This window comes from Drosophila teissieri, chromosome 2L (assembly GCF_016746235.2).
Source record: "Drosophila teissieri strain GT53w chromosome 2L, Prin_Dtei_1.1, whole genome shotgun sequence".
Lineage (NCBI taxonomy): Eukaryota > Metazoa > Arthropoda > Insecta > Diptera > Drosophilidae > Drosophila > Drosophila teissieri.
Genome location: NC_053029.1, coordinates 16,974,871 through 17,002,197, shown reverse-complemented (window position 1 = coordinate 17,002,197; position 27,327 = coordinate 16,974,871). Strand labels below are relative to the sequence as shown.

The window sequence follows — 27,327 nt, the reverse complement described above, 5'->3', positions numbered from 1 at the left end:
TAAAAAGCGCTCAACACGAGAAAAAATGAGCGAAATACTGGGAGGGCGAAAGACAAAAGGAGGTTCTCTTGAAAGCCGACTTATTGTGGCTCTGCAAACTACTCAATTGTCATAGTTTTTATCCAATGATAAACCTTTTTTATTGAAGGTTTTATTGGTAATCTAGAAGCAATCGTATTTCAGCATGGATAAGCAAATTACTTTTATTTTTTACATATATACTTTATGTTTATTATTATTTATTTTTAAAAGCTTGTACATTTAATTTGCTTTATTATACTTAGCTAATCTGCTGTTGACAGACTTGACCTTTTGCCAAGATTAATTTCAGACAACAGACATGGGTAATTTAAATTTATGAGAAATATTCCCACGATGCCTTCATCATGCAATAGTTTCACCTAAGCCTGCTTGAAACTTTGACTTCAAGTCAGCCTGGCGACAAGCCTCATAAACAATACATTGTATCCTTGCCGGTGAAGTGCATACAAAACGGAAGTGAAATGTGTGGCTCTCGTTGTTTTCTGGACTTCGGTCAGCCGCTTGGCTAGACGCACACTTGGCTGGATGTCCAGGATTGTCGGGATTTCGCAGAGCGGAGTGGACTTCAGCCATTACACACGAAAGCAACCCACTGAACCACCAAGGCAACGAACCTCGTTGTCATTGTCGTGACAGGAAATTAAGATGAATGTGGCGAGCAAACTGCAGTTTCTACGCCGGGGCCCCAGCTCCTCGTCGCTCGATGGTGTCCTTTAAATTTCGCCCTCAGCCCGCTGCTGTGGCCCTGTTGCCTTATTGTCGTTTTTCTATTCGGTTAGACAAGCGAGAGACAGACGGCTGCCTCTTAAAATATTCATAACACAAACTGTTGCCACTATCTCCAGTGCAGACCGCAGCGGATGCAGGCGGACCGGCACAAATGGCATCGCTGGGAGTAATCCGGGAAAGCTGGAAAAGCTGGGAGAGCTGCAAAAGCGTGCGAAAGTTGCGCGTTTGAATTAATTGATTTTTATGAATTTGTTAAGTGAGTTTTTCATGCCGCAGTTGACAGAAGGGAGTTTACGGCTGCGGAAATGTTGGCTTTATAAAAACAGCAAAAATATGTCACGAATTAACAATGTTTTCAATGGCAGGATTTTGAGCAAGGTTAGTAATTGAAACGGAAATTTATTCTTGTTTTTTGTAGTTTCCCAATTGTAGTTATAAGCTCAATGCTTGTTTAAATTATATAAACAATCACTTTTAATCATGGTTTGGTGCTCATTAAATGTAGGATAGTAAATCAAACTTGACTCATAAAAACAAACGACATTTATTTGCTTGTACATTTGTAAATGTAACACTAATATAAGTACATATATATTTATTCCCCTTACTCGTAGAGTAAAAGATTCGTTGTACTAGATTCGTTTAAAAGTATGTAACATGTACTGTACTGTAACAGGTAGTAGAAAGCGTTTCTAACCCTTTAAAGTACATAGCTATTATCTTGATCTGGCCATGTCCGTCTGTCCATCTATTTTTTTTATCCGTATGACGTAGAGATCTCAGGAACTTAAAAGCTAGAAAGTTAAATTGGACATGCAGATTCCAGAGACATAGAAGTTGCCACGTCTACTCAAATGCCCACAATCCCCAAAACTCCCACTCCCTCACTTGTAACATTTTTGTTAGATTTTGATCTTGTCAATTTATATCGATATTTTAAAAAGAATGTCGAACATTCTCGATCGGACTTGCAGGTGATTCAGTCGACGAGTGAGAGATCGCATTGTTGTGATAAAGAGTGATCCGTCGAGGGCGGGTGGTTTTCCTGTTTTCTTGGAAGACAGCTTACAAACAAATGAAATTGTTGAAGTTATAATTCACTGTTTTACGTTGTTCTAGTGGTACGATTGCGACATGTCCAGTTTTTCCGAAAAAACAGTCGATTATTTGCATGGAAGTGCTTCGTGCGCGAGCAACTTTTGTTGGATTTGGCTCATCCTGAAACACCCAAACAGTTGACTGCTGTTTACTTTCCGGCTCATACGCGTTAATCCACGATTCATAACCTGTCACGATTTCCTGGTAGTGTTTCGAAGCACCGCAACCGTATTTCTTTCGACCAATCTACACGAACTTCTTTTGAGCGATTGACAAATTGAGCTTTACGATGCCGCTTTCAGTTGACAGATTGCAACCCTAAAGTTGTCCATTCCCGAAATATTAAAGGCAACCCTCATAAATGTAAACAAACATTTTTGAATAACAATAAATAAGTTTTTACATTTAATTGGCTTGTTTACCGCTGCTTACATCATTACCTGCGTTTAATAACCCCCAGTAAAGGCCAATTCCCTGGTGGTGGTCCTGAAAGTTGTCTCAATTGTACGAGGACAGGCCATTACACCGTAAATGAGGCAATATTAATGTGAGACTTTCAAATGTTTCCGTTCGGCTTGGAACTGGAGGATAATAACTTAATTGAGCCATTGCACGCATGGGAGACTTCATTTAAAAGTTGAGAAACTGCCATCGTCTGTGCTCCCGTCTAATCCCTGGTGCATATATAAGTCGGAGGAGAGCAGCCATTATTCAACAGTCTTGACTTCAATATGGTTCGTTACGTGCCCCGGTTCGCTGATGGTCAGAAAGTTAAGTTGGCCTGGCCCTTGGCGATTTTTCGGTTAAATCACATCTTCTGGCCATTGGATCCGAGCACGGGAAAGTGGGCTCGATATCTGGACAAGGTGCTTGCTGTTGGGATGACATTGGTTTTTATGCTGAACAACGATGCAGAGCTGAGGTACTTGCGCTTCGAGGCGAGGAATCGGAACTTGGACGCCTTTCTCACGGGCATGCCAACGTATTTAATCCTCGTGGAGGGCCAATTCAGGAGTCTTCATATTCTAATGCACCACGAAGAGCTTCAGAAGTTTTTAGAAATATTCTTCGCTAATATTTATATTGATCCCCGGAAGGAACCCGAAATGTTCCGAAAAGTGGATGGAAAAATGCTGATAAATAGAATGGTTTCGGCCATGTACGGAGCAGTTATCTCTCTGTATCTAATCTCTCCCGTATTTTCCATCATCAACCAAAGCAAAGACTTTCTGTACTCCATGATCTTTCCGTTCGATTCGGATCCTTTGTATCTATTTGTGCCACTGCTTTTGTCAAACGTTTGGGTTGGCGTCGTAATAGATTCCATGATGTTCGGGGAGACTAGTTTGCTGTGTGAATTAATTATCCACCTAGATGGAAAATATCTGTTGCTTAAGAGGGACTTGCAGTTGGCCATTGAAAAAATCCTAGTTGCAAGGGATCGCCCTCATATGGCTCAACAGCTGAAGGTACTAATCATCAAAACTCTCAAAAAAAATGTGGACCTAAACCATTTTGGCCAGCAGTTGGAGGCCCAGTATACTGTACGGGTTTTTATTATGTTTGCATTCGCTGCGGGCCTTTTATGTGCTCTTTCTTTCAAGGCTTATACGGTGAGAAATCTCTTAAAACTAAACATAACTATAGCTTTTAGTAACTCTTTAACTTTCCAACAGAATCCTATGGCCAATTACATCTATGCGATTTGGTTCGGCGCTAAAACCGTCGAGCTGCTTTCTTTAGGGCAGATTGGTTCAGACCTGGCGTTTACTGTACGCTAAACTATTTATTACTTTTATATATAATCAGGCTATTATTATTTTTGTTTCCAACACAGACGGATTCCCTCAGCTCGATGTACTACCTAACCCACTGGGAGCAAATCCTGCAGTACTCTACAAATCCCAGCGAAAATCTGCGACTACTAAAGCTCATTAACTTGGCCATTGAGATGAACAGCAAACCCTTCTATGTGACCGGGCTAAAATATTTTCGCGTTAGTCTGCAGGCAGTCTTAAAAGTAAGTGAAAAACGAGTGCAAAACCCATCAATTGTCCGCTGTTTTTCAGATTCTACAGGCATCCTTCTCGTACTTCACGTTCCTCACTTCGATGCAGCGGCGACAAATGAGCAATTAAATAATTCACATTTTTTTAATGGCGCACTGCCTCCTTCTGCGACTCTAGTCCGCTGATACAAATGATTGCATATTAAAAGTCAATTATTGGTGAATTAATTTTAATTAAATTGAATTGATAAAAGGAGCTGGCTTACACGCATCATTGGCTTTTCCTTTGCTGTTTTTTTGTGCCTGTGTGTGTGAGAATGTGTGAGCATGTGAGAATGTGTGTGTGAGTGGGTGGAGGCGCCTGAAAATATGCAATAAAATATTCATGATTTCTGTGCAGCAAAAACTTGCAGAAAGTTAATAAAACTTTTGCCACTGCTGGTGGGTAATGAAATTAGAATATCGCAAGCATTCCGAACGCAAAGAGCCAGAAAAAAGTATAAATTTTCAGCTCTCCATGTTTTGCCATCTCTGGGAATGATCAGCGGCCATTAAGCCGGGCTTGGATGGCGTCTGTGGCGTAAGCCATAAATCTTCAACTTCAGTGGAGCTCTTCCCCCGCTGCCCTGCTCCTTCACCCACTATGTTTCAATTTCCTCTGGCACGAACATTTTGGTAAATTAATCCATTAAAGTTTCGCCATGAAAATGCACAAAAGTTTTCACATAAAAAGCCCATGCATCCCGCTCGCACCGCTCCTGCCGAACTTAGGCTGTCTCCATCTTCCGCCCATAACTCCCTCATAAGAGGAAGTCGAACTTCGACAGGCGTCGCGCTCATTGATAATTAGACCCTGTCGACGTCTCCATGGCCGTCGATTTAGGGCTTCGACCCGCCCCATTAGCCAATTTGTACTTCATTAGCACCGTGTTGTTCCACTGGCGTGCCGGCACTCGAACTGGCTGCCCATACTGACGACTAATGAGTTTTATTTATCCTGAGTATAGATGGGAAATGGGTTAGTTCTACCACGCTTAGAGTGATAAGTTTGCATCAGTTACATAAAAAGAATGCAGTTCTTTAGTTTGCAAGCATTAAATAATTCAATGAATTTGATAACAGTCGTTAACAGTTTTGCACAGTCGACTTCTGTTCAATATAATTTGGAAATTTAAATTGGACTATTTAAATAGCTTAATAATGAAAAAAGACACAGTTGCAAAGTTTTAACAACAGTTCGTGTTGGAAATAATTCAATGCTGAATGGAGACCACAAATACACCACATTTATTCACAGTCGCCACTCAACTGCTGGACCGTACTATGCATTGAGTGCAAGTCGAAATAATAACGCTTAATTAGACAGACAGTCCGGGGAAAGACGAGGATCTGCGGGAGCTGAAATATTCCAGTTATGGACTTACTACCCCTTATCATTCCCTCTTAGCACTGAACTTTTGTGCTAACCACTGAAAATTTGATATTTATGCTTGTGTTGCCAACTTCAGCTAAGGCCAAATGCACAAATGTATAGGGGGGCTTAAGTAAATGCTGCAAAAGTTTTTAGCTTGTAATTATCATTAGCGATATTGTGTCTAAACTTTCCAACCCGCGCATGGCGCAACAGCATACGAATAAAGTTGGACAGGATTGTGGCACATCGCGAAATTAAACTTTGATTCGAGGGCCTCAAATCAATTACAAGTGAAAAAGAAAAAGAACTTGTTAATTGCTAGATAAAGCAGCACGGAGTCTTCTTAATTCCCGTACCTGTCATGCAATACTTTCTGAACTGGCAACACGTCGTATGCTTAATTAATTTTAAATGCACTTTAAAAGTTTGCCCTCTCGAGAAGAGTTCTCCTGGGAAAACAGGTGGCGGTGAGTTATTTTCACCTTCAAGTCAACCCTCCCCCAGCCCCGTTAAAAGTAAAAACAACCTAGAAACAGAAAGAAGCCCAAAGAAAAGTCCATTCATGTGTGACTGCATTTGTCAGTCCTGGTCGCAGAATCAGAATAAGGCTCGGAGTCCTTGCACTCGCATTCCTTTGCCCAGCTCCTGTGAGTTGTGTGTGTAATTATGTCTGAGATTATGCCCACAGCCACGGCGGTGCTCCTACTACAGCTGTCTGTCTTTAATATGCCACCGCAACGCCAACTCCCACCCTTTTACACTCCGCCCTGTTTCTCAGCAGTGTTGCCCAGCATTGCCATCATAGACAGCACTTGAGGAAATTTCCATAATGCAGAAATACAATATTAATTTAATTAAAAAACGAGGCACAGAAAATAATTTAACTAATCTGATTAGAATGATATTAAGTAGTTTTACGAATGATTTATGATTAGAATGATATTAAGTAGTTTTACGAAGTACTTATATTTTAAAAGCCCATTGTTGGTATACACACTAGTTCAAAAATGGGTTATAGCTGTCATAAAAAGCCTAATACTTTCCATGTTTTCCCTTGTTAAATATCCAAATTTGGCTTGGAAAACGTTAGTTTGCCAGGACTTTTCCGCAGGCTTTCCGCCTGTCGTCAGCGTCAAAAGTTTCTGCGGTCTGCCAGCTCATCCACCCTTAGCACCGCTGATGTGTTGGCATTTGCTTTTGCTTTTACTCGCTGGCTGCTTTAAGTGGAGGTCTTGAGATATTTTTCAGGGCTTGCCTTCGCCACGTTGTTCATATGCAGTTCCTCTGCAGCACTGCGAAAAAGTGCAGAGCTCTTTCAACATAAAGTGCCTTTTAAGTTCGATTTCCTGAACTGCGAAATACCTCAAATAGTATTTATACTGAATTAAAGTAAAAATATCTAATGCTAACTAACTATCTTATGCTAATTATAAATCTATTTATTATTTATAGCATTGTCTTACTGAATAATTGAAATAATTCTTCACAACAAAGCTCTCAGTTACTCAAAGAGGTGTCAAAAATACACCTAAAAATTAGTTAAAGGAACCTGAAGGTAAAAGTTTGAGCCAATGCAGCCCGCTAAGTACCAGCAGCCTTAATAGCAGTGTACTCTGCTTAAGTATTCTCATTTCCCTTTAGTTGCCGCTGCTGCTGGTGCTGGTGCTGGTGGGTTTTTGGCTTTTGCCTTGGCTCGTAAAGTCGCAGGAAGTTATTATCCTAAAAACTTTACCCCTGAGGGCAATACAAACAAAGGCGTAGCAGGGCAACAAAGCGCAGCATTCATGTCTGACTATGAAATGGCTATGGCTGCACTCGCCCGCCTCCAAAACCACCCACGCCCCCGCAAAATCACCCACACATGCGTCTCGTTTGCTATGCATGAAAATAGAATGTCATAAAATTAGAACGATCGCAAGAAGAGCAAGGGGCCAAACACAACACAAAGGGCCCGGGAAAAGAAAGCGAAAAGAAAGCCGAGCTCCAGCCTGCTGACTTTTTTACTGCTCTTGGCGAAAAGTTGATGGCCAGGCGTCCTAGTGGCCGCCTTAACCCATTAAATTCTCTTTATTATTCCAGCAATATTTTCTCAAAATAAAAAGCTGCAAATTCCCCAGACAGTATGGCTTGAGAGCGTAGTAATCGCGTTGGCCTGTGATAACATTTTATAAAAAACCTATTTAATTGAGCTCAGGGTTGCAGGGCTGTCAAAAATTCGGATTTTCAATGATTAGAGATTTTGGCTCTTCCGGCAACTGGCTTCGTCTAAGAATGATCATCATCACTTGGCTTTTTAATGCTGTACAGCCAAACAATCTATAAAAGTTAGTTTTTATAAGATTTTAAGAGATTAGTTATTAAAATGTGTAGTTTTTTCGTTATGTTTATAAGCCCTAACACCCTCGTAAAGGTTTTTGTTGAGGTAAGTATACATTTAAAATGTCCTGTCGCCAAGGCAACACACTTGAGCGTTGATAAAACCGGCAGCAACAAAAGCTAAGCCACCTATTCCATACTGGATGACGTTGGCCCATCTTTAGTTGCAACTAAAAAAGCGAATGCACTGCTTGCATAAATTAAATGTTTACGACTTCCGTTTTGTGGGCAGGCAGCTCTGGAGGAGCTTTGGCTTTAGTACAATTTGTGCCATTAAAAAACCAAATATATGTATATGCCATGCCGGTCCTTGTGTGAGAGAGATAGAGAGTCGAGAGTACGGGACGGTCTACGCAGATAGTTGGTCCTGGGATTACACGGAAGGACTCAGCCGGCAGGTAGGTAGGTAGCTGTAGGTGCGCGGTCGCATGGTTAGTTGCCTGGCGCGCTAATTTTTAATTACGACCACTAAATATTCAATTTTTAGTTGCTGGCAAAGGCAAACACTTCCTCTACGTTGGCCGGGGCTTTTTGTTTTGCAGATTAACCGGCTTGTGGAATGTGGAAGAAGTTTTGCGGGGCAGGAGACTGCAGTTTCCTGTCAAGTGCAACAGCTCGTTAGAATTGCAAATGTTGCGATTACTTCGAAAGGGTGTAGTCTGGCTATGTATATGAAATTAACACCGTTATTTGGTTTTTTGTCTTTATATTAAAGTCCATATAGTTATGGGGCGAGACAAATTTAATATGATTATGATTTCAGTTCACAAACCCTCCAATACGATTAACATTATTTTCTTTATTTCAGAGACAGCTAGTCTGCAGGTTACTGGCTTCTTGTGTTATTTATCTAAATATTAAATTAACAGTACATGCGTTTCAGTGTTTGCACATCCCTCGGACTCATTTGCGTTGCCTGGCCGATTTTTGCATCCGATTTGAAGGGAACAATTGTCGGCTTTCCATTCTCGGAGAACGCAAATGGACCATAGTGCATGATGCTGTCGTAGTCGTAGCCAAGGCCATAATTTGTCACTTCATTGGCCCGAAGCTTTTGAAAGTTACGTTCATGACCGGATCTGATGTTATCCGTTTGGATCCTCACATATCTATCCCGTTGCGGATCGCTGTGTGTGTGATAGAAGCCCAAGGCGTGAAGAAGTTCATGCTGAATAGTTCCATTCGACATACATCCACTGGCTAGATTGAGGGCCTGGTCTGCCCTTCCCAAGTATCCTACATACGACCAGCATCCTGAACCCTCCCTTTGTATTACTACTTGTGGCTCTCTCCTGTTTTCTGTTTGGCGAAATTTCACACAGGTTTTGGATGATATTTCCGCCATGGCACTTTTAATACGAGCAAGCTCTGAGTAAGCTATGATGAATGAAAAAAATTAAATAATATAAGGAATATATTTAAATTACAGTTTTTACTTACAGAACCCTCTGGCAAAGCTGTAGACCAAGGTGCTTTCCTTCCAGTAATATTCTGACCAAGATTTCACTATACGACCTTCTGGACTTCCTTCAAAATATTGCAGTTGTTCTGATATTAGTACGATGTCGTCTTCCAGAATTTTAATGGAAGGACGACCGTTGGCCGAGGTCCCAAGTGCAAAGAGCACAGCGAGTGCAAGGTAATGCATTCCAGAACTGATATTACATTTCTAAGAACAAGAGGCTTTTATACAATTTCTGTATAGATATACACAGAAAATAAATGAATAAAGATGACTTCCCATCTCTTTGTTTACAGTAAAGTTTTAATTGCGATTATCTAAAAGGAAGTGCGATTTTTAGCAAAGTTCTTCAGATTACGTAAAAAAACCAGCGACATTGCCGAGTTTATCGTTTTTATCGTTTTGTAATTGTCAGACAGTTAAAGCTTATAATTATTTAATTAGTATGAAACCATATTTATTTGCATATTGTAAACTTCCCCCGTTTCACTACTGCTTTATTTATTTCAAAAGTATCAAATATTTTTAAACAAATTATTACATTTTCTCCCAGAATGTAACATTGGACTGCAAACATAAATTTGTAAATTTCGTCTCACTAGTAAAATTCAGCATGTTGACTTTAATTGCCCGAGATTATAAACTTTTATTTCTTACTTACTTCTGCTACCTTACTACCAATGATTAGATATCATTTGAAAACGGCACTACTAATTCAAAAACCATAAATTCTAAAGATTAACTATAACGTTGGACTTGACCAACGCTCGTGTATTGAACTGGCCAGACAGTATTGAACGGAAAGTCTAGCAACCAATATGTATTATTACAGTATACTACTTCTACTTTTGGTTGTAATCAACGTCGCTTGGTCAGCCCCATCTATCCGAACGGAAACAGATCCGGAGCTGACGGCTGGATATATTGAGGGTGATATGGTGCCCAGTGGATCCTCGAGGAATATTTGGCGCAATGAAACCTATAGATGGCCCAATCGCATTGTCTATTATCACATTAATAGCTATATTGGTAAGAACTGAATAGCAAATATTATGCTATGTTATAAATAATATCTTATCCCAAAAGATGAAGAACACCGTAACCACATCGTGAGCGCTATTCACAAAATCGAATCCATTTCCTGCCTGACCTTTAAGGAGGCCACCACTGATCAGAAGTATTATGTAAATGTGACTTCCGAGGAGGGCGGTTGTTTCTCCTACATCGGTTATCTGAACCGCGTCCAACAACTGAATCTCCAGAATAACGAAATAGGGGTCGGCTGTTTCCGATTGTATACGATTGTACATGAGTTCCTGCATGCCCTTGGATTTTTCCACCAGCAGAGCGCCGCCGATCGGGATGATTATGTGCAAATTGTAGAGGAGAATATCACCGAAGGCATGGAGTTTAACTTCGATAAATATGCCGAGGAAACCGTCAACGATTTCGGTGAAAAATACGACTACGGCAGTGTAATGCACTATGGTCCCTATGCATTTTCCAAGAACGGCGAGAGGACCATTGTGGCTCTGGAGGAAGGAAAGGAAGATGTCATTGGCCAGAGGCTGGAGCTGAGTGAAACCGATATCAGAAAGCTAAATGCCATGTACAAATGCCCCTCCGCCAGAGAATGAGTTATTTTATCCTACCTCCATTCGGAAATTTCTACAGGCGCATTTGCAACGTAATGATGATAAATTTCATTTTATTATTGTCACCTTTTCTCGCGAAAAATATAATCTCTTTTTTGTGTTGACAAATGCAATTAGGAGAATGTTCGTCGCTGTCATTTGCTTCCGGATTAATTCTGACACTGATTTTCTATACTTTGGGGTGGGAAGGCGTTGTAACTTTGATTGAGACTGGGTGTGTTGCAAGATGAAATTGCGCAATGGGAGAGGACGTGGTTCGTAGCCTTTGTTATATGGGAATCGAACAAATATTACACGTGATTTGGGTAAGAAAGGTGTTTTTCGCCAGTTAATGATGATAAATTACAGAAGATTTAATATTTTATTCCTTAATTTGAGCAAGAGACGCTTTCTTCTACTTGTTACATGTTACTTGTTCCTTTACTATACAAGTCAATAAAAATTAAAATATAATTTGTGACGAAATATTTTTAATTTCTCAATTATGTACTCGTAAATGTTTAATAGCTAAATAGCTTTTATAAAAATAAATGGCCCTGGGAACTCCAAAATTTCTAAAGAAACAACAATGAATTAAGGTTACGTAGACGAGATTATGCATTCGCACGCATCATTGACCGATAAGATAACAGCATGGCGCTGACCATTGGGCAATTTCTCTGATCATAAAAGCTTAACTGTGGCAAAAGTCATAAATTATCCAATAGCTAACCATACCTCTTTATCACCCTAAGCTAGGCGCACCAATCAGTAACCTTTTGATCGCGGAGCCATCAACATGAAGAACTGGGCCCTAACTTTAGTGGTCATATTCCTGGCCAGCTCCTGCTCGGCAGCTCCAGCCAACCAGCAGAGGATAGAGACCGATCCTGAACTGACAGCTGGCTATATTGAAGGCGACATGGTACCCAGTCCGGAGGCAAGAAACGGACTTCGTAATGAAACCTACAGATGGCCCAACCGCGTTGTCTATTATTACATCAATCGCGATATTGGTAAGGCAATTCGAGTGTAATAATACTTACAATTTTGTATTACCTAGCTGAGTAAACATTTTTATTCAGACACCGAGCACCGCAACCATATTCTAAGAGGTATTCGCATAATAGAACAAAGTTCTTGCCTGGTCTTCAAGGAGGCCACCACTGACCAGGAATATTATGTGAATGTTACCTCGGAGGCTGGAGGGTGCTACTCATATGTAGGCTATCGCAACCGGGTTCAGCAGCTGAATCTGCAGAACTACGCACTGGACACAGGCTGCTTCCGGCTGGGAACAATTGTCCACGAGTTCCTGCATGCCCTTGGCTTCTATCACCAGCAGAGCACATGGAACCGCGACGACTATGTCCGAATTGCTGAGGAGAACATAACTGAGGGCACTGAGGGCAACTTCAACAAATACGACAACGAAACCGTTGAGGACTACGGAGAACCCTATGACTACTCAAGCGTACTGCACTACACCGCCTATGCGTTCTCGAAGAACGGAGAGATGACCATTGTGCCGCTGCAAGAAGGCGCCGAAGAACTCATGGGACAGCGATTGCAAATGACCCAGTCCGATATTAACAAACTAAACGTAATGTACAAGTGCCCCAGACAGGTGTAATAAGTAAGAAGAGTTCATAGAGCAAATATAGATGATTTAATGCAATTTTAATATTATTATTATTATAAACATTATACTAGATTCGGTGAAACGTATGTAACAGGTAAAAGGAACCGTTCCCGACTCCATAAAGTATGTATATTATTGATCAGGTTAACTAGCCGAGTCGATCTGGCCATGCCTGTCTTTCCGTTCAATTTCTATCGATATGCCACAAATTGTTGAAATTTCTCTTTCGCATATTTACTAGCTGATTAAGGGGTATCTGATAAACAGGGAACTCGACTATAGCATTCATTCTCGTTAAATACTAAAGACGTTTTAAAAAAGCTTTTGTGTTATAAGTTCTACAGCCGAAAGTATGCAAATACTTTTTGTACATTTGTACGATTCATCTTTTAGGCATTAAATAAAAAGTAAATATTGGTAAAGACCACAACATCATCAGTGGTACAGTGATTTTCAGAAAAATCACCTATGATTTCAAACGAATTAGGAATATGTTTGTGTGCTACTCTACTACTATATGCTACTATATGTTAGAATTATAATTGAAGCTTTTTATATACATTAATTATGTAGAGGATCATATAACTTTTACCTTAACAGTAAGAAGTCTATCCTGGTATCTTATGGACGTTATCTACTATAAACATTTAGTTAAAAACTACTGTAATTACACTCGTTCTCTATAGGCATGTCGAATTAAATTGATATATACCCACTGGTCCAGTCATGGTATATAGCCACACTGGCATGGGTTAATAAAGCGTTCAGTTTGCTTTCTATCTTCATCATGTTTCCGCGGACACTGGCTCTTATTTTTTTGTTAGCACCTATTGTTTTGAGTGAACTTTTTAATGATCCGGAACTGCTGGCAGGATTTTATCAGGGGGACATCAAAGCTCATCCAATTCGAACTCGAAACGGAATGGTCAATAAGATTTATCACTGGCCTAATCAAACTGTGCAATATTTGATTGATAAAAATGAATTTGGTACGTTATGTATATCAAATAAGATCTGACCTATCCTGACACAACTATTGAAGCCGACAGTCATCATCGGGAAATTCTCAGAGCCATTTCCATCATAGAGGCCAAGTCGTGTGTTGTTTTCAAGCCAGCTACTGAAACCGAATTTCACAAGGCGCTCGTCATTACGTCCAAAGGCAAGGGCTGCAATTCAGTTTACTTGGGCTACAGGAATAAGAAGCACGTGGTAAATCTTGAGACTTACCCACTTGGCGAGGGCTGCTTTCGCATCGGTTCCATAATCCACGAGCTCCTTCACGTCCTGGGCTTTGAGCATCAGCATGTGGCCCAAAATCGAGACAACTACGTCAGCATCCAGTGGGAAAATATAAATCCGCAGTACAAAATCAATTTCGTAAACAACGACAATTCTACTGGGTGGCACGACTTCGACGAAGGCTACGACTATGAAAGTGTTATGCACTATGTGCCCAAGGCCTTTTCCAAGAATGGCGAACCCACCATTGTGCCCCTAAAGGATGGGGCTGCCAATATGGGTCAGCGACTGTATATGAGCGAAAAGGATATTCGCAAGCTGAACAAAATGTACAGATGCCCTGGTTATGTTTAGGCAAAATACATTTGAATTTATCATACAATTTTTAAAGTATGTTTTTTAAAATTAATATTCTTGTAAGTTTTGTTTAAAAGTGCATTGGCATGCCAGTCCTTTCCTGTTGAACATGCAATTGAGAACCCATTGATTGCCTTCAAGACTTATCACGTAGTCCCCAGTGTGGAGAATCAAAGAGAACGTTGTTCTGCGATAAGATTTTGAGTTCTAACACCTCTAGGCAGCCGAGCGAACTCTTGTATTTGGCACAACGATTACGCGTGTCGGCGTTGTTGGGCAGTAATCAGTAATCAAATGACGATTTTGGGGGAATTACTCATACTGGGCTAGCAGTGGTTTAAATTACTTATAATTGTTTTTGCTATTTTGTTGGCCACTTCAGAATCCAATCACTACACCACTTGAATTTCCGATTTCTACATATAATTCGCTATCTATCATTGTGAATTGTGGCAATCCAAAGACAACTCGTGACGTATGATAGAGATATTTATCGAAAACTTACATGACTAATGGAAGGTTTTCACTTGGGCGCCGCCCAGGAAGGTGATATACCATAAAGCTTGATCGAATTGGACAGTCCGATTGTCATTATCAATTTGCGAAAAAGGTTTTTGCTGGCTGTATCTAATCTGAGTTGTATGGCTAGCCTTCCTGCGTGTTTTATATTTAGCTTGCCGTTTTCCCTTGCGACTTTATTAGTCTAGTTCGTGGAACCCAACTGGCAAGATGTCGAGGTCTGGAATAATATACGTGCTGCTGCTGCAAGTAGTGCTTAACTCGGGCAAACCCCTGCCAGCAGGTGTATACGATCCGGAGGAGGCAGGTGGCTTTGTCGAGGGGGATATGATGCTGACGGCGGAGCAGCAGAGAAATCTGGAGCAGAATGGTCCCCAGGCTCGCAATGGCCTCATCAACACGGAGAAGAGATGGCCCGGGAATGTGGTGGTCTACAGGATATCGGATGACTTTGACACGGCGCACAAGAAGGCCATCCAAACTGGCATCGATACCTTGGAGCTGCACACTTGTTTGAGGTTCAGGGAAGCCACCGACGAGGATACGGCCTACTTGACGGTTACGGCCAACTCTGGAGGATGCTACACAGCCGTGGGCTACCAAGGTGCCCCACAGGAAATGAATCTGGAAGTTTACCCGATCGGCGAAGGCTGTTTCCGCCCCGGAACGATCCTGCATGAGTTTATGCATGCCTTGGGATTCTACCACCAACAGAGCTCGGCCATTCGAGATGAGTTTATAGACGTGATCTACGAAAACATAGTGCCCGGCAAGGAGTTCAATTTCAACAAGTATGCCGACACAGTCGTGACCGATTTCGAAGTTGGCTACGACTACGACAGCTGTCTGCATTACCGCCCAGGAGCCTTCTCCATCAACGGCGAGGATACCATAGTTCCCCGGGACTCCAGTGCCGTAATTGGACAGCGAGTGGGCCTTAGCTCCAAGGATATAGACAAGATCAATATTATGTACAAGTGCCCTATTTTGCTGTGATCATACATCAGGTAGACTATTTAGCTAGTCAATTGTGATATGTATATGTATTTATACCTGTATCAGCCACTGGCTGAAGCGATTAGATCGGTTTTATTGATCTACGCTGTCATTGCCGCGGTCTGAACTATTTATAACGAACCGTAAATTAAAGACATACCCCTTAACGACATTGTCTCTGATAATTTCTTATCGGCAAAGTACAAAATTCAGGCGGACGCAGAAACTATCAGTGTGTTCCAGGTCTCAAGGCTCGGAAATACAAGCCCAAACCGCATTTCGTGTGCCCATGTGTCGAGGTCTAGTAATTGCGTGCTGCTAATGCGATTTATATGCGAGATGCAAATGTCTAGCAAGCATCTGGGCCCAGGGAATGGAGGACACGTCCTCGGAGCTCCAGGACCTCGGCACAGGCACTCAATTCTCGCATTTTGACAGCGCTGTTAGACCATAAATTCGATTCCGTTCGTTCAACGACACGGTTTGCCCTCTTCCTCCTGTTCTCCTCATCCCGAACATCCTGCAATATCTTCCCATGCGCATTGTTTCATCCGAAATTAAGAAAGGACCTCAAGACGGGTGCGAGCATGTTTGGGAAAATTACCATACACCAAGAGCAGCGACAAATTTTCAAAGGCTTTTGCATCGCAAAATTAGATTTCACAAGATGGAGATCGATGCAGTTTTTGACACGTGGTGCCCAAAACGAAATTCCATTTAAGAAACAAAGCCATCGGTGTGCTAGTAAATTATAACCTTTAACAAAATTGCTTACACTACAAAATGACAAAATATCCTTGAGGCTTTTTTATTGAACATTACTTAGTTTAATAATTATGTGCTACTTTTATAATACATATCACTGAAGTTTTAAGAGCTACTTGTCAATCCACTTCGGTTTTTCAATGGTACCAAAATGAATGGTGAGCTAATTCCCATTATCAGAGATTGACCATAAAGGCGAATGTAATTAGTATTAATTGGCGATTAAAAGTCATTGAGATTATTTTGAGGCCGTCGATTTTCTTTGGAAATGTGGTACACGTTCTTTAAATAATTGTGGAAATGGGCGCTCTATCTAAATTGTATGTACGACGAAAAAAAAGTACAATGAAATGTATTGTAAAATTTACAGGAAGTTGTATATTCAATTGCCTTTATCTTGAGGATGAGTAAACAGTTAATTAAGTTTCGTTGCCTTTGATACCACAATCAGTAGTACAAATCACAAAAATATTTACACGGTGTAATTACAATAAACAATAAATTTAAGAGGTCTATTACAATTACAGGTCTATGGTAAGTCCGTCGAATTTTATGAAATATATTAAGAAGTGTGCTAGCTACAACAGGGGTTAGCTCAATTTGGAAGTCCAATGTGCGGTAAGTGCAAATATAGAATTATAACAAATATTTCAACGGTTCTAAGCAGTAAGTAAAGAAAACTCTAGTCTGGAGTTTATTCAGGTTATAAAAAGATCATAAACCACCGATTAGGGGATATACCAAGCAAAATGGTGACTCATTTCCCATCAAAAATTTCACAAGGTACTTTAATTGGATAGACATGACTCCCGTAAAGTATGCCTTATTAGTGTGGCTACTAAGACGCAACTAATTGCGCTTAGCCCGAAAGTGAGCCATTTTAGCCGCGACCTTTAAATGAGGCAGCAGTTTCAGTTTCGAATACATATAGTATGCAAATCAGCTGCAAACAATCGCAATTCCGCTGGCTCCTCCGTGGATACCCGTTTGCCAATAATAACTCATGGAGGAAACTGCGCTCTCACAAACAGAAGCGGAAACCAAAAACCCAAATTCCGAAGCCACATGAAATATGAAACGAATTGTAGCAATTTCCCCAAAGGCGCAAAAGCGCATATGTGACTGAGTTCGGAACCGAGAGATCCTGGCTTCAAGTACGGCCACTGAGCTGCAGGAACCGTGTCCTTTGGCCTCAGCGATTTATTGCTGACGAATGCGTATTCAATTTTAAATCATCGCCGAAATGATTTATACATTTAATTTTATTTTTCTCGCCCAGCCGCTTAGCTGAAATGTGAAATCACTTGCAAGGACCTGCATCCTGCTCTCTTGGCGTCCTTATGTTACGATGTTTTCCATGTTTTGGGCACATTTTTTCATCGTTCATATTTATGACTATGACATCGTAAAAAATTATGCTTTAATTTGATTATGGTGGTGTGACACGATGTGTGTGTGGTTGACGTAGTGTATACGCAGTGTGTCTTGCTATAAATTCGGCGAAGATTGTTGGGTCAAGGCTTAAGCGATTCTTACTTGCAATTGAGTTTTATGAGTATTTAAATATTAAGCCGTTCAAATAGTTTCTTGATAGGCTATAACCTTGTGATACTTCCAATTTATAAGCAAATCAAGCAAATATTGGTTGCAATTATTAAAATTTAAAATTCAAATCGTACTCCTCTTAGAGCTCCTCTTTAAATGGGGCTAAAAGTAACTCTTTTTGCGTATCAATGCCATTAACAGCGTCATTACCCATTTCAAAACCTTTATCAGGAATACGGTTTCGGTAAGCTACTGTAACTCAATCAAATGGCGAATTAATTAATTTGCTCATGCATTTCTTTGGCTTCCCTTAAAACACACCCACTACCACGCCCCCTCCACACACACACACACACAAACACTCAATTTCCCGGACCCACCCACAGTTGTATACATTTAAAATGGTTATTTTGGCATGGCCGCCTTTTGTGTGAACATTAAAAACTTAATTTGAATATGTAACCGCTTGTCTATGCCACTTTTAATCCCCATTTGGCACACTACCCACCTGTGTGTCCGTTTCGTCCTGCGGGGCTGTTCCTTTGTGTGTGTGCGTGTGTGTGTGGGTGTTAGATTGTTTTCCGCACAGCTAAAACTAGACTGTTTGGGCGGCAGACGGGCGGCATCATGTTCATTTAAAGAGGTAATTTCGGCGTTGAGCTTATTATGCTCATTAAGTCATCAGGCGGCGCCCCAAACGAAATGGGCCAGGACCTGGTCCTGCAGGATCCTGTTCCCGGGCCAGGACAACATTATAAAGTGCACGGCGACCACAAAACGTGTGCACTCATTTGCTGATGTTGTTTAGCTCATCTTTATACACTGTGAAATAGTCGAAGACCTTAAATATTTATACTCTGCATTCTGAAAACATCAACTTAATTAAAAACTCAGATCGGCATATTAATAGAACTTTACTTTCCGTGTATCAACGCACATTTTATGGACACTAATTTGATATTTTTATATTAAGTATATTTATCATATTAAATAAACAATTACAAAATAAGTTAATTAATTTGTAGCAAATACTTGTAAAAGTAAAATACAATATATTTCTCTCTCTGTACAGGAGCTGTTGGACTGCACTTCGCATTACTCGTCCCTTATTTTTTAGCAGGCACAGGACATCGAGCGTGAATTAATTTTTAATGATGTTGTGTGCGGTGCAGTGAAAGCTGGTCCCATTTCCCTGCTATCTGCGTGCGTGTGCCGTGGCCTGTCCAGGATGTAGGTCATTTCAAAAAATTGTTTGCTTTAAATTGCATTTGCGTCGGCCGTACGATGACATGATGCACTGCATCCAGCTGCCTCCCATCAGCCACAAGGTTTTTCATATGCACCATCAGGGGGCAGGGGGCAGGTGGGCTTCGAGTGGGGTTCGGAGGTGGCATCCGCGAAGAGTGTGTACCACGCAACCACGCACAACCATGTCACTGGTTTAGAGGTCCTGGGATGGGAACCAGATGGCCCTTGCTTAGCCATTACCGGGCAGAACCTGCTGCAAATAGTGCTGGTCACATAGGGTTCATCAAGAACGTATAATAGAATAGAAGTAGCTATTGTGTATATCTAGAGTTTACAAAAACATTTTATTACTGTTGTCACAAAGTACTTACAATGCATGGACATTCACCTACTCAATAAATTATAGGTACATTTTGTGAACACAAATTAATTTTGACATTCCTCTGTACATCATTAATTAATTGATATGTAGTCAACGCGTTAATGACGCCTGCCTTATTCGTTGAAATAGCAGATATTAATAATAACAGCAACATCGTGTGACATTTTGATTAAGTTTGGCTTTGTCACGAAGCATTCAACATTGTTAAAATTATTCAGTTCTTTTAGGTATATTTAAATAGCTAATATATAAAAAGAAGGACTCATCTTAAATAATTATTTAATTTAAATAATTGTTTATACTGACAGCACTGCCGGAGGTAGTGGGTCAACTGCCTAATTAAAAAAATTATATTGCAAGAGCTGTCATAACGCCTGTCCTGGATTGTGCAGGACTAAAGTACTCCACGGTCGTGGACCGTGGTTTTCACACTTAAAATCCACCTTCTATATGAATATCTTAATCTGGGCACGCACTTAATTTACTTGATCAACTCCCGTGTTTTAAATTCCCTTAGTCCCGCTGGCAAAGCAATTAAGCGATTAATTCGCATTCATGCCACTCGATCTTCGGCCATATGACAGCCCACGAATAAATCAAAAAGGGATTTTTATTGTGGCAGCCGCTGGCTATTGCCAACGGTTTGTTGGCCATTTTATTGCCAGGATTTCGGCTTTGTTGCCGCTGTTGGCCGGGCGGCCGGGCGGCCGTGTTGTCGCCGCTGTTCTTTATTTTCTCAACTTTTTGTTCTTTGGCTACTTTGCTGCTCGGTGTTGATTCAATTGCACGCACACGCACGCACACGGTTTATGCAAATGCAATAAATAACATTTTATTATGAAAATTTAAATGCTCCAGCCCCGCAGGAGAGGTGACAATAACAAAAAGGGTAGTAAAAATCCAATTAATTGTAATTTTATTTGTTTATTGTTTTCTGATTACGGTACGAGCGCGACTGCAAGAGAATATTTTTGGGTTCAACGTCGCCTTTGATTTATTGGGCAGCACGTATTTTTATAATTTAATTAAAGCATTTATGGTTGACGCATTAATATGTATAATGTTTGTGCTGTCCTATACTTATACTAATTAATTCATGGAAGTTTTTCTGTTGGAAAGGATAAGTTTCAGTTGTAGAATCAAAGAAATGTTATAAAGCACATTGTTGAGTAATTGTTTTTAACCTAATGATCCCTTCATAGCTAACGGCTATGTACATCGAAAACAAATGATGTGGTTGCTGTGCTCCCTTTACAACTCACTTAAAAATGCGAGCAGCACCTTTTTTGTACCTTTATTTGAGTTGTCAGTTCTACTCATTTATCACTGGCAAATGTCTCGGGTTGCTATTTATTTATACCTCTCCACGGGGACGGCTTAGGAGGGCCGACCGTGTGTGATCCTCCCACATTCAACATCGCTCAGGTTGACAAGCCGCGCGAGCAAGATAAATTATTATTTTAATTGCATTTAAATTACACGCTGCTGCAAGGGGCGTATGCGCAATAACCTACGAAAAGTCAAGGCTGCCTGCTTCAAGTGACACTTTTCAGGGGGCTGAGTTGAGCTGGGGCGTTCCGGACCCCCCGTAGCTTTATTAACAGCCACCCATGGGCAGGGGACTTGACCGGTAGATTGGCCGGCACCGTTTAGGGGATTTATTGAGACTTTTTAACCGAACCTATGGTTTTGTACTCTCTTTCGGGGAAATAAAGTGATCCATCAAATCCCATGGCTTCCTAAATATTGATTTGATTCTACTATATTTAATTACATACAATATTTTATATTTTAAACTCCCAATATTAAGCAGTCGATGTAATAAAATATATTTAAAAACTCTTGTTAAAAAAAAGCATTAACAGGGCAACTGGAGTTCAAGCAAGAGACTTTCCATTCGGCTTATTTGATATATGAGAGCCCCTGGGATCTTGCCGCAGCCTTGAGCTACCTTAATAAATGCTGGCATTGCTGGGGTCCTTAAATCCCGATTCACCTGCTCCGTCTGCTTTTTTGTACCTACACACACATTTTTCTGTGCGTTATAATTGCCAACCGCCCGCGGCGACCTCAACTTTTGTGAACAATCTCGCCGAGCAGTTGGCGGCTCCTTTCGGCCAGAAAGTGAGGCGGCAATTTATATTCATGAGTTGTTGTAATGCATGTACAAGTTGTTGGTTGTTGGTGCTGGTTTCCCCAAGAGCATGCTTATTGTTATCCGTGAATTAACTTCTCTTATCGCGTCGCCTGGGCTCCTTGTTCGCTGCTTTGATTTGCGTGCCCTGACTTGTGGTTTATATCGCATATTAGGCTTATAATGGCCATACGCAAAATGTCCTTCCTCGTCTTTGTGACCCCCTTCCCGCCCCATCCAAATGCGTCTTGTGAATGTGCTCACGCAGGAAATAATTGCCAAAATATAAACTAGTTATAAATTATTAGCCTAGCTCTGGCAAACGCATCCAAAGCTCCAAGTGACAACGGCAGCAGCAACGACAACTCCATATCCTGGCCAACAGGCAAAATGGCAAAGACAAGCTCAAGATGTAAGGGATAAGCATGGACACACATAGAGCTGTTGACTGCCATATTTTATAAGCCTGTGTGGTGCGGTTGAAATTTTAAACAAAACCCAAGCTACAAAATCTCAGAAGAAGGGAATATTCTACTGAAGTTATTTCTGCAGGATGCAGGGATTCGAATCCTCAATACACTTTCTATGGCTTAAGTTGCAAAGTCATTGAATACATTTCACACATTACATTAAATACTACGTCGATATTAATAAATGATTGTTCAAAATTACTAGGTAAATAAGTATTCATAAAAACCAAGTATATAAAACGGATGTTGTAAAAAAATATATCATAAACAGACATAATAATTTAAATAAAAAAAATTCAGTAAACGCTTTAATCCAATGCGGTGCAGGATTGATCCTTTTCAGCTCGGCAAGCTCCTTGTCAAAGTTCTAATGCCATGGAAAATGTGTTTGGGAATCAAACAAAACAGGGAAGCGCATCCGCACAGTGGCAAACCCGTCCCTTGACCACCGAACCATGTCGTCAGCAACACATTAAAGCATCTTCATTGTCCTTGGATGAGTGCGAGGACTCGGATATGGGGATATCAGTGGATGTTGGCGCTTGTGTGTCGTGAGGGGGGATTGTAAGCAGATAAAGTCATTTGCTTTGATATCTTTCACTAATTATTGCCAAAACGTAGTCTAAGCTGGTCTTGTGCGGCAACAACAGGAATAATAAATGACAACAATTCCAGCAAACTGCGGCTGCTCGAATCCTTTTTTCTCTTCCAGCCCAGCAGACCACAACATCCTTGCCGGAGCGGGAGAGAGAACATTAACAGCATATTATCCTGCCAGAGATCCCATACAAAACAAAAGCCAGCGAAGCGTAGACCCAAACAAGGATACGACGTCCTAGGGCTGGCGATTGAGTTTTCCTGGCGGTGCTGCCGTTGCCGCCTGTTGTTGTTTTTAAGAAAGTGAAAAATATGATGAAATTAATTTCTGTGTGTTCGGATTTAAGCACTCGCTGCTGAGAGGTTGAAAACTGAAATGCCGTCAGATTAAATTTAATCCTGCTGAAATGTTGTCATTTATAATTTTGCACAATTGCCGCTAATCAAATTGTTGCCAGAAAATAGAAAAGGGTAAACCGAATTCCCTGCGCCGAGACTCGAGACCTTTTTGCACGCTCTTTCTTTTTAATATGCCATCAAATTCAGTGGGGGAAACTCACTGATGCCGCAGCTTATTCTTCTCCGAAAGCAGCATGCTGCCAACCCACTTACCCTCTCACCTCTCCCTCTGGCCATCCATTTATTCTAACGAATCTATTAAGTGGAAATTTATTTAAGCCAACGCAAAAAGTTTAAGCCATAAAGTTCATCTTGTTTTTGCTTTTGCTGTGGCTGCTCGAGTACATAAAAATATTAGACAAATAGCAAACAGGCCACGGAGTCAGCCAATAATAGGAGGGCGTTGCCATTTTTTTTGCATATCCCTGCTCGTTCGCTGTTGTTGATATTTTTATTGCACTGCCGGCTTAGGATCGGCAATTTTCCTCAACCAATTCGACTGAACGAGACGCATGGAATTTGCGCCGGATTTAGCCTACAGCCTGCTTAAGCTTATGGATTTTCGAGCGAAAGAGATAGTGGTTCCGCTCATAAATTGCACTTGAACGCGTATGCGTAATATTTTATCATATATTTATATTGAAATATTTGCCATGACCAAAAACTTGGTAACTGTTGGATTTGGGTTATAGCATTTTAGCTGATAAGTTTTCGGTATGTGGTATATGTGCTTAGTATACTAGGGCTTTAGAATATATTCTGTGACATCTTTTAGTTTTATGACGCTATCAAAATTAGCTACTTATAAATGCACCAACTAAACATATAATAAAGCTATCCAATTTTGTTGTATTAGTAATCCTTGATTATCCCTTGATTATATGTCCATTATTTCCTTGCATTACGCAGATCGATTTTTATAAAGCCCGCTTAAATAATTCCCCCTTTGCAGAAGCAAACCCATTATACATTTTACTTTCCATAGCCTTAAAGAAGGGCCGAGAAAAAAGGATTTTCCTTACCACACTCTTTCCCTTTTCCCCAGCTATTGAGGTAATTTGACTGGGACATAAAAGGACAGACAAAAAGGATTCGCGAGCCAGGCCTGTAAGTGAGAAAGAGACAATTAAAAATCCATTAATTTGAGTAGCGGCAACCATGTAAAGCTACTTATATCGCACCCCAAACCGAATGGAAATTTACATTACATTATACTCGCATTTAAATAATTTTTGCAAAATTAAAACGTAATGCATGGGACGGTTTCGCTTGGACTCGTCGGTGTCCAAGGCGAAACTTTATTCATCGGGAGCTTGTGTGTTTGTATGGGGGGAATAACGAGTGTGTATAAGTGCATCCTTGATGCATTGACCGTGTGCTCAACCCGGCCCATGGCAGTGAAATTATTTATGTGTCGCACATTTAACTTGCACATGGCAAAACATATATGTATGTACTCGTATATTTTGCATTTACCGAGTGCACTTCCATCATTATCCACCCGGACTGGACTTCGGGCCACCGGCTCACCCATCCTCAAAGATCCCTGAAGCCTGGCCGGATGCAGAATCCCAGCCCTTTTGGGCCGCATGGGCATTGTTTTTTGGCCAGGCCAAAAGAGCCCGGACTGCCGCCTGCGGATTAAAATGCATGGGTTCATGAAGTGGTCATCTGTCATCTTTGCGGTAGGAAGAACTTCGCATGTTGACATTGTCGCAACAGTTTATATATGTACAAACATACGGGGCGTGCACCAAAGGGAGATATGCCGGCAGGCTCTCGAGGCAGATCCAACCATTCATGGCCATCTCAAATGGGCGGTGCCGCTGCTTGACTTAATTATTTTTAGCGGGAATAGTTGGAATGGTATCGGGTAAGATTTTTTGGTATATTCAGATTATTCGATTTGTTAGTATATGTCTACTATATACTATACAAAACAGAATTTAGAATAATGAAAATATGCACATATGCAAATACACATGCTAATGATGTGTTTAGTGAATTCTGCTAGAAAGAAGACTTTCAATGCTCAATTCTATATTGAAGGCTAAATAATAGCTGATAGCTGAGTATCCCAAGGTCCTTCCCCAGACTTTTCTGATTCCCATTCCTAGTTATTTATACTTTTGCTGTTTTGTTGCCTGCGGAGCATCGCTCGGGCAGGGTAACTGGTGCGCATTTCCCTTACAAGCCGGATTAAATATGGCTTAAAAGTCAGTTGACACGAGTTGGCCATTTCTCGCCGACTGCTGTTCACTCAACCTCTGGTGGGCCAGCTCCTCATCCTCTTCTCAGGGCAAAATGTTGTTGTTCGTCGGTGTGAGATGATAAAACATTTATGTAGATAGCCCAGGCCCAAAGTGCACCAGCAATCATTCACATTAAGTGGATAAGCAATGGGGTGGGAGCCCGGGATTGAGGCGAAATGTCTTTTAGATGTCGTTTAAATTAATTGCAATGAAGAGATTATTAAAAACTGCAAACTGATTTAATGCACACGCCTTAAAAGCTTCATATCTGAATGAAGGTGGACCGAATTGAAGCTTGGGGCTCATCTTTCAATATTAAAGGCGTAATCTCTTACCGTTTGCCTTCGACCATTTCATCCAATCTTATTTTCCAATTACCAGCAGCTCTATGCCAATTAAATCACCTGCAAAATACCCAAAAGGGAAAGCAGAAACCAGATGGGAAAACCCTTATCTGGCCAATTATGACCGTCTATTTGGCAGGAAATATGTTGTGAAATATTTTCCTTTTGCCTTGATGCCTCGTTTAATTGCTCGAGTAGGTATTGGGTTTTAAAAGCAAGAAAAAATCGTAATTCAAATTGAAATTGAAAAAATATACATCGGCTAGTCCGCAAAGGAAATGGACGAGTTTTCACATGCGAGGTGTTGTGAGGTACGAAAAAAGGATTCCCTTCGTTGGAATTTTCACTTTCTGACACGTTTCTAACCAGGCTTTTGAAGGCTGAATTCTGCTGTGTGAGAACGGAAATTAGCTTGATTAGATAGTCTGATGACTTCAGACAGTTGTGGTGTGGGTGATTGAGATTCTTGTTGTTGAGTGTGCACTGAGTTGATTTGTTTCTGTGACACCTTAAACTGACTGATTCAAAATGTAACCCCAAATTGAAGATGTGAGCTCTAGCATATGACTGAAACTAATAGCTTCTTAAATATGCAATTTCCCTACTTATTTGATTATTGAGTATTCCTATCACAGTCTCTTAATAATTCAACAGTAAAAAAGTTCAAAGTTATGAATTGGTCCTGTGTAATATTTGCTAATTAGACAGAATTTCGAACTCAAATCCTGTGCTAATGGATCACGATCTGCGTCCTAATTTTGCCCTATGATTCTGCGGTACTCAACGTCCATTCTGTGACCAGCTGGCGAGTTCTGGTCCTGGCGTCTGGTCCGGCTCCTTGTGCCTTGTTCATCCTGCATGTCGCACAAATGTTGTATTACCTCCTGACATGCAACATGAATATTCACTTTGCACTTTGCGGGCGCATTGGCTGGGGCCAGGATTTGGGATACAGGTGTTTTCGCAGACTGCCCCAGGGACAAGCACAAGCCGGGGAGCACGAGGTGGATGCTGATGCTGAAGCTGATGTTGATGTTGATGTTGTCCTTCTACCCGAAATTTGCATCTTAATCTCTGCCGTCAGCGCCGCTGTTGACAAGCAGCAGCGGTAGGACGAAGGAGCAGGACCAAATCGCCTGCTTACGAACTCGAGTGTCCTGCACGGTCTCCCCTGCTGATTGCTGTTTAGTTTTGCAATTTAAATCAGACTTTCAGGTGCAATGGTCGGACATTCCCTGCTTAAATTGGCAGGACATCTCGGTCCTGGCATACTTATCATCATCCGCCCCCAAGGACGAGATGCTGTATCGGAAAACCCTTTGAAACCTCCATAACGCCTTGGGGGCGGCTGGCTAGTTGGCTTTTATTTTTCGGTTCTGCTCTTTGCTGCGAAATAAAATCAAATGAAATGAAATGTAGATGCATATCCTTTTTTCGGCTGCTATCTTTGTATCGGCGCTGTGTGTGCGCATGTAAATTGTATAAATGTGCGCATAAATTTTCGTAGACAAAATTTGAAATTCCGATTTTCGACCAGATTGGTAAACAATTTATGTAAGCAACCGAACTGAGCCGAACACATTGAAAATCTGGTCAGAAGTGTCCTCTGGCTTTGTTTTGTTAGCCCTTCCCCTATCCCTCATTCCCCTCTACCCTCGTTCCGGATGGTGCT

The 27,327-nt window shown here is 41.0% G+C and overlaps 7 protein-coding genes across 8 annotated transcripts; 5 read left to right on the top strand and 2 right to left on the bottom strand.

Annotated features, from left to right (window-relative positions):
- Nucleotides 1-2,600: 2,600 nt before the first annotated feature.
- On the top strand, nt 2,601-4,032 carry LOC122626448 (odorant receptor 35a). Its single transcript, XM_043806720.1, has 4 exons — nt 2,601-3,482; nt 3,546-3,641; nt 3,707-3,889; nt 3,939-4,032. Exons 1-4 carry the CDS (start codon nt 2,601-2,603, stop codon nt 4,005-4,007), a joined length of 1,230 nt encoding a protein of 409 aa, XP_043662655.1. The 3' UTR covers nt 4,008-4,032.
- Nucleotides 4,033-8,529: 4,497 nt separating this feature from the next.
- Nucleotides 8,530-9,315, bottom strand: LOC122626568 (zinc metalloproteinase nas-4). Its single transcript, XM_043806878.1, has 2 exons — nt 9,108-9,315; nt 8,530-9,044 (listed from the first exon to the last, which is right to left on the bottom strand). The coding sequence occupies exons 1-2, from the start codon at nt 9,313-9,315 to the stop codon at nt 8,530-8,532; spliced, it is 723 nt and encodes a 240-aa protein (XP_043662813.1).
- A 619-nt stretch (nt 9,316-9,934) lies between these two features.
- LOC122626337 (seminal metalloprotease 1) lies at nt 9,935-10,926 on the top strand. The gene is made up of 2 exons (XM_043806555.1): nt 9,935-10,158; nt 10,216-10,926. Exons 1-2 carry the CDS (start codon nt 9,948-9,950, stop codon nt 10,764-10,766), a joined length of 762 nt encoding a protein of 253 aa, XP_043662490.1. The 5' UTR covers nt 9,935-9,947; the 3' UTR covers nt 10,767-10,926.
- A 609-nt stretch (nt 10,927-11,535) lies between these two features.
- On the top strand, nt 11,536-12,410 carry LOC122626309 (seminal metalloprotease 1). The gene is made up of 2 exons (XM_043806509.1): nt 11,536-11,779; nt 11,849-12,410. The coding sequence occupies exons 1-2, from the start codon at nt 11,563-11,565 to the stop codon at nt 12,394-12,396; spliced, it is 765 nt and encodes a 254-aa protein (XP_043662444.1). The 5' UTR covers nt 11,536-11,562; the 3' UTR covers nt 12,397-12,410.
- A 748-nt stretch (nt 12,411-13,158) lies between these two features.
- LOC122626279 (seminal metalloprotease 1) lies at nt 13,159-14,029 on the top strand. Its single transcript, XM_043806476.1, has 2 exons — nt 13,159-13,394; nt 13,448-14,029. The coding sequence occupies exons 1-2, from the start codon at nt 13,193-13,195 to the stop codon at nt 13,999-14,001; spliced, it is 756 nt and encodes a 251-aa protein (XP_043662411.1). The 5' UTR covers nt 13,159-13,192; the 3' UTR covers nt 14,002-14,029.
- A 669-nt stretch (nt 14,030-14,698) lies between these two features.
- On the top strand, nt 14,699-15,686 carry LOC122625997 (seminal metalloprotease 1). The gene has a single exon (XM_043806093.1). The coding sequence runs from the start codon at nt 14,734-14,736 to the stop codon at nt 15,517-15,519; it is 786 nt and encodes a 261-aa protein (XP_043662028.1). The 5' UTR covers nt 14,699-14,733; the 3' UTR covers nt 15,520-15,686.
- Nucleotides 15,687-23,588: 7,902 nt separating this feature from the next.
- Nucleotides 23,589-24,944, bottom strand: LOC122626683. Of its 2 annotated transcripts, none has more exons than XR_006326726.1 (3): nt 24,803-24,932; nt 24,536-24,737; nt 23,589-24,164 (listed from the first exon to the last, which is right to left on the bottom strand). XR_006326726.1 is itself a non-coding variant. In XM_043807039.1 (3 exons), the coding sequence occupies exons 1-3, from the start codon at nt 24,865-24,867 to the stop codon at nt 23,977-23,979; spliced, it is 411 nt and encodes a 136-aa protein (XP_043662974.1). In that variant the 5' UTR covers nt 24,868-24,944; the 3' UTR covers nt 23,589-23,976. The 2 variants fall into 2 exon arrangements, 1 of the variants encoding a protein (XP_043662974.1); XM_043807039.1 differs by having other exon boundaries at nt 24,536-24,693; nt 24,803-24,944.
- Nucleotides 24,945-27,327: the final 2,383 nt, after the last annotated feature.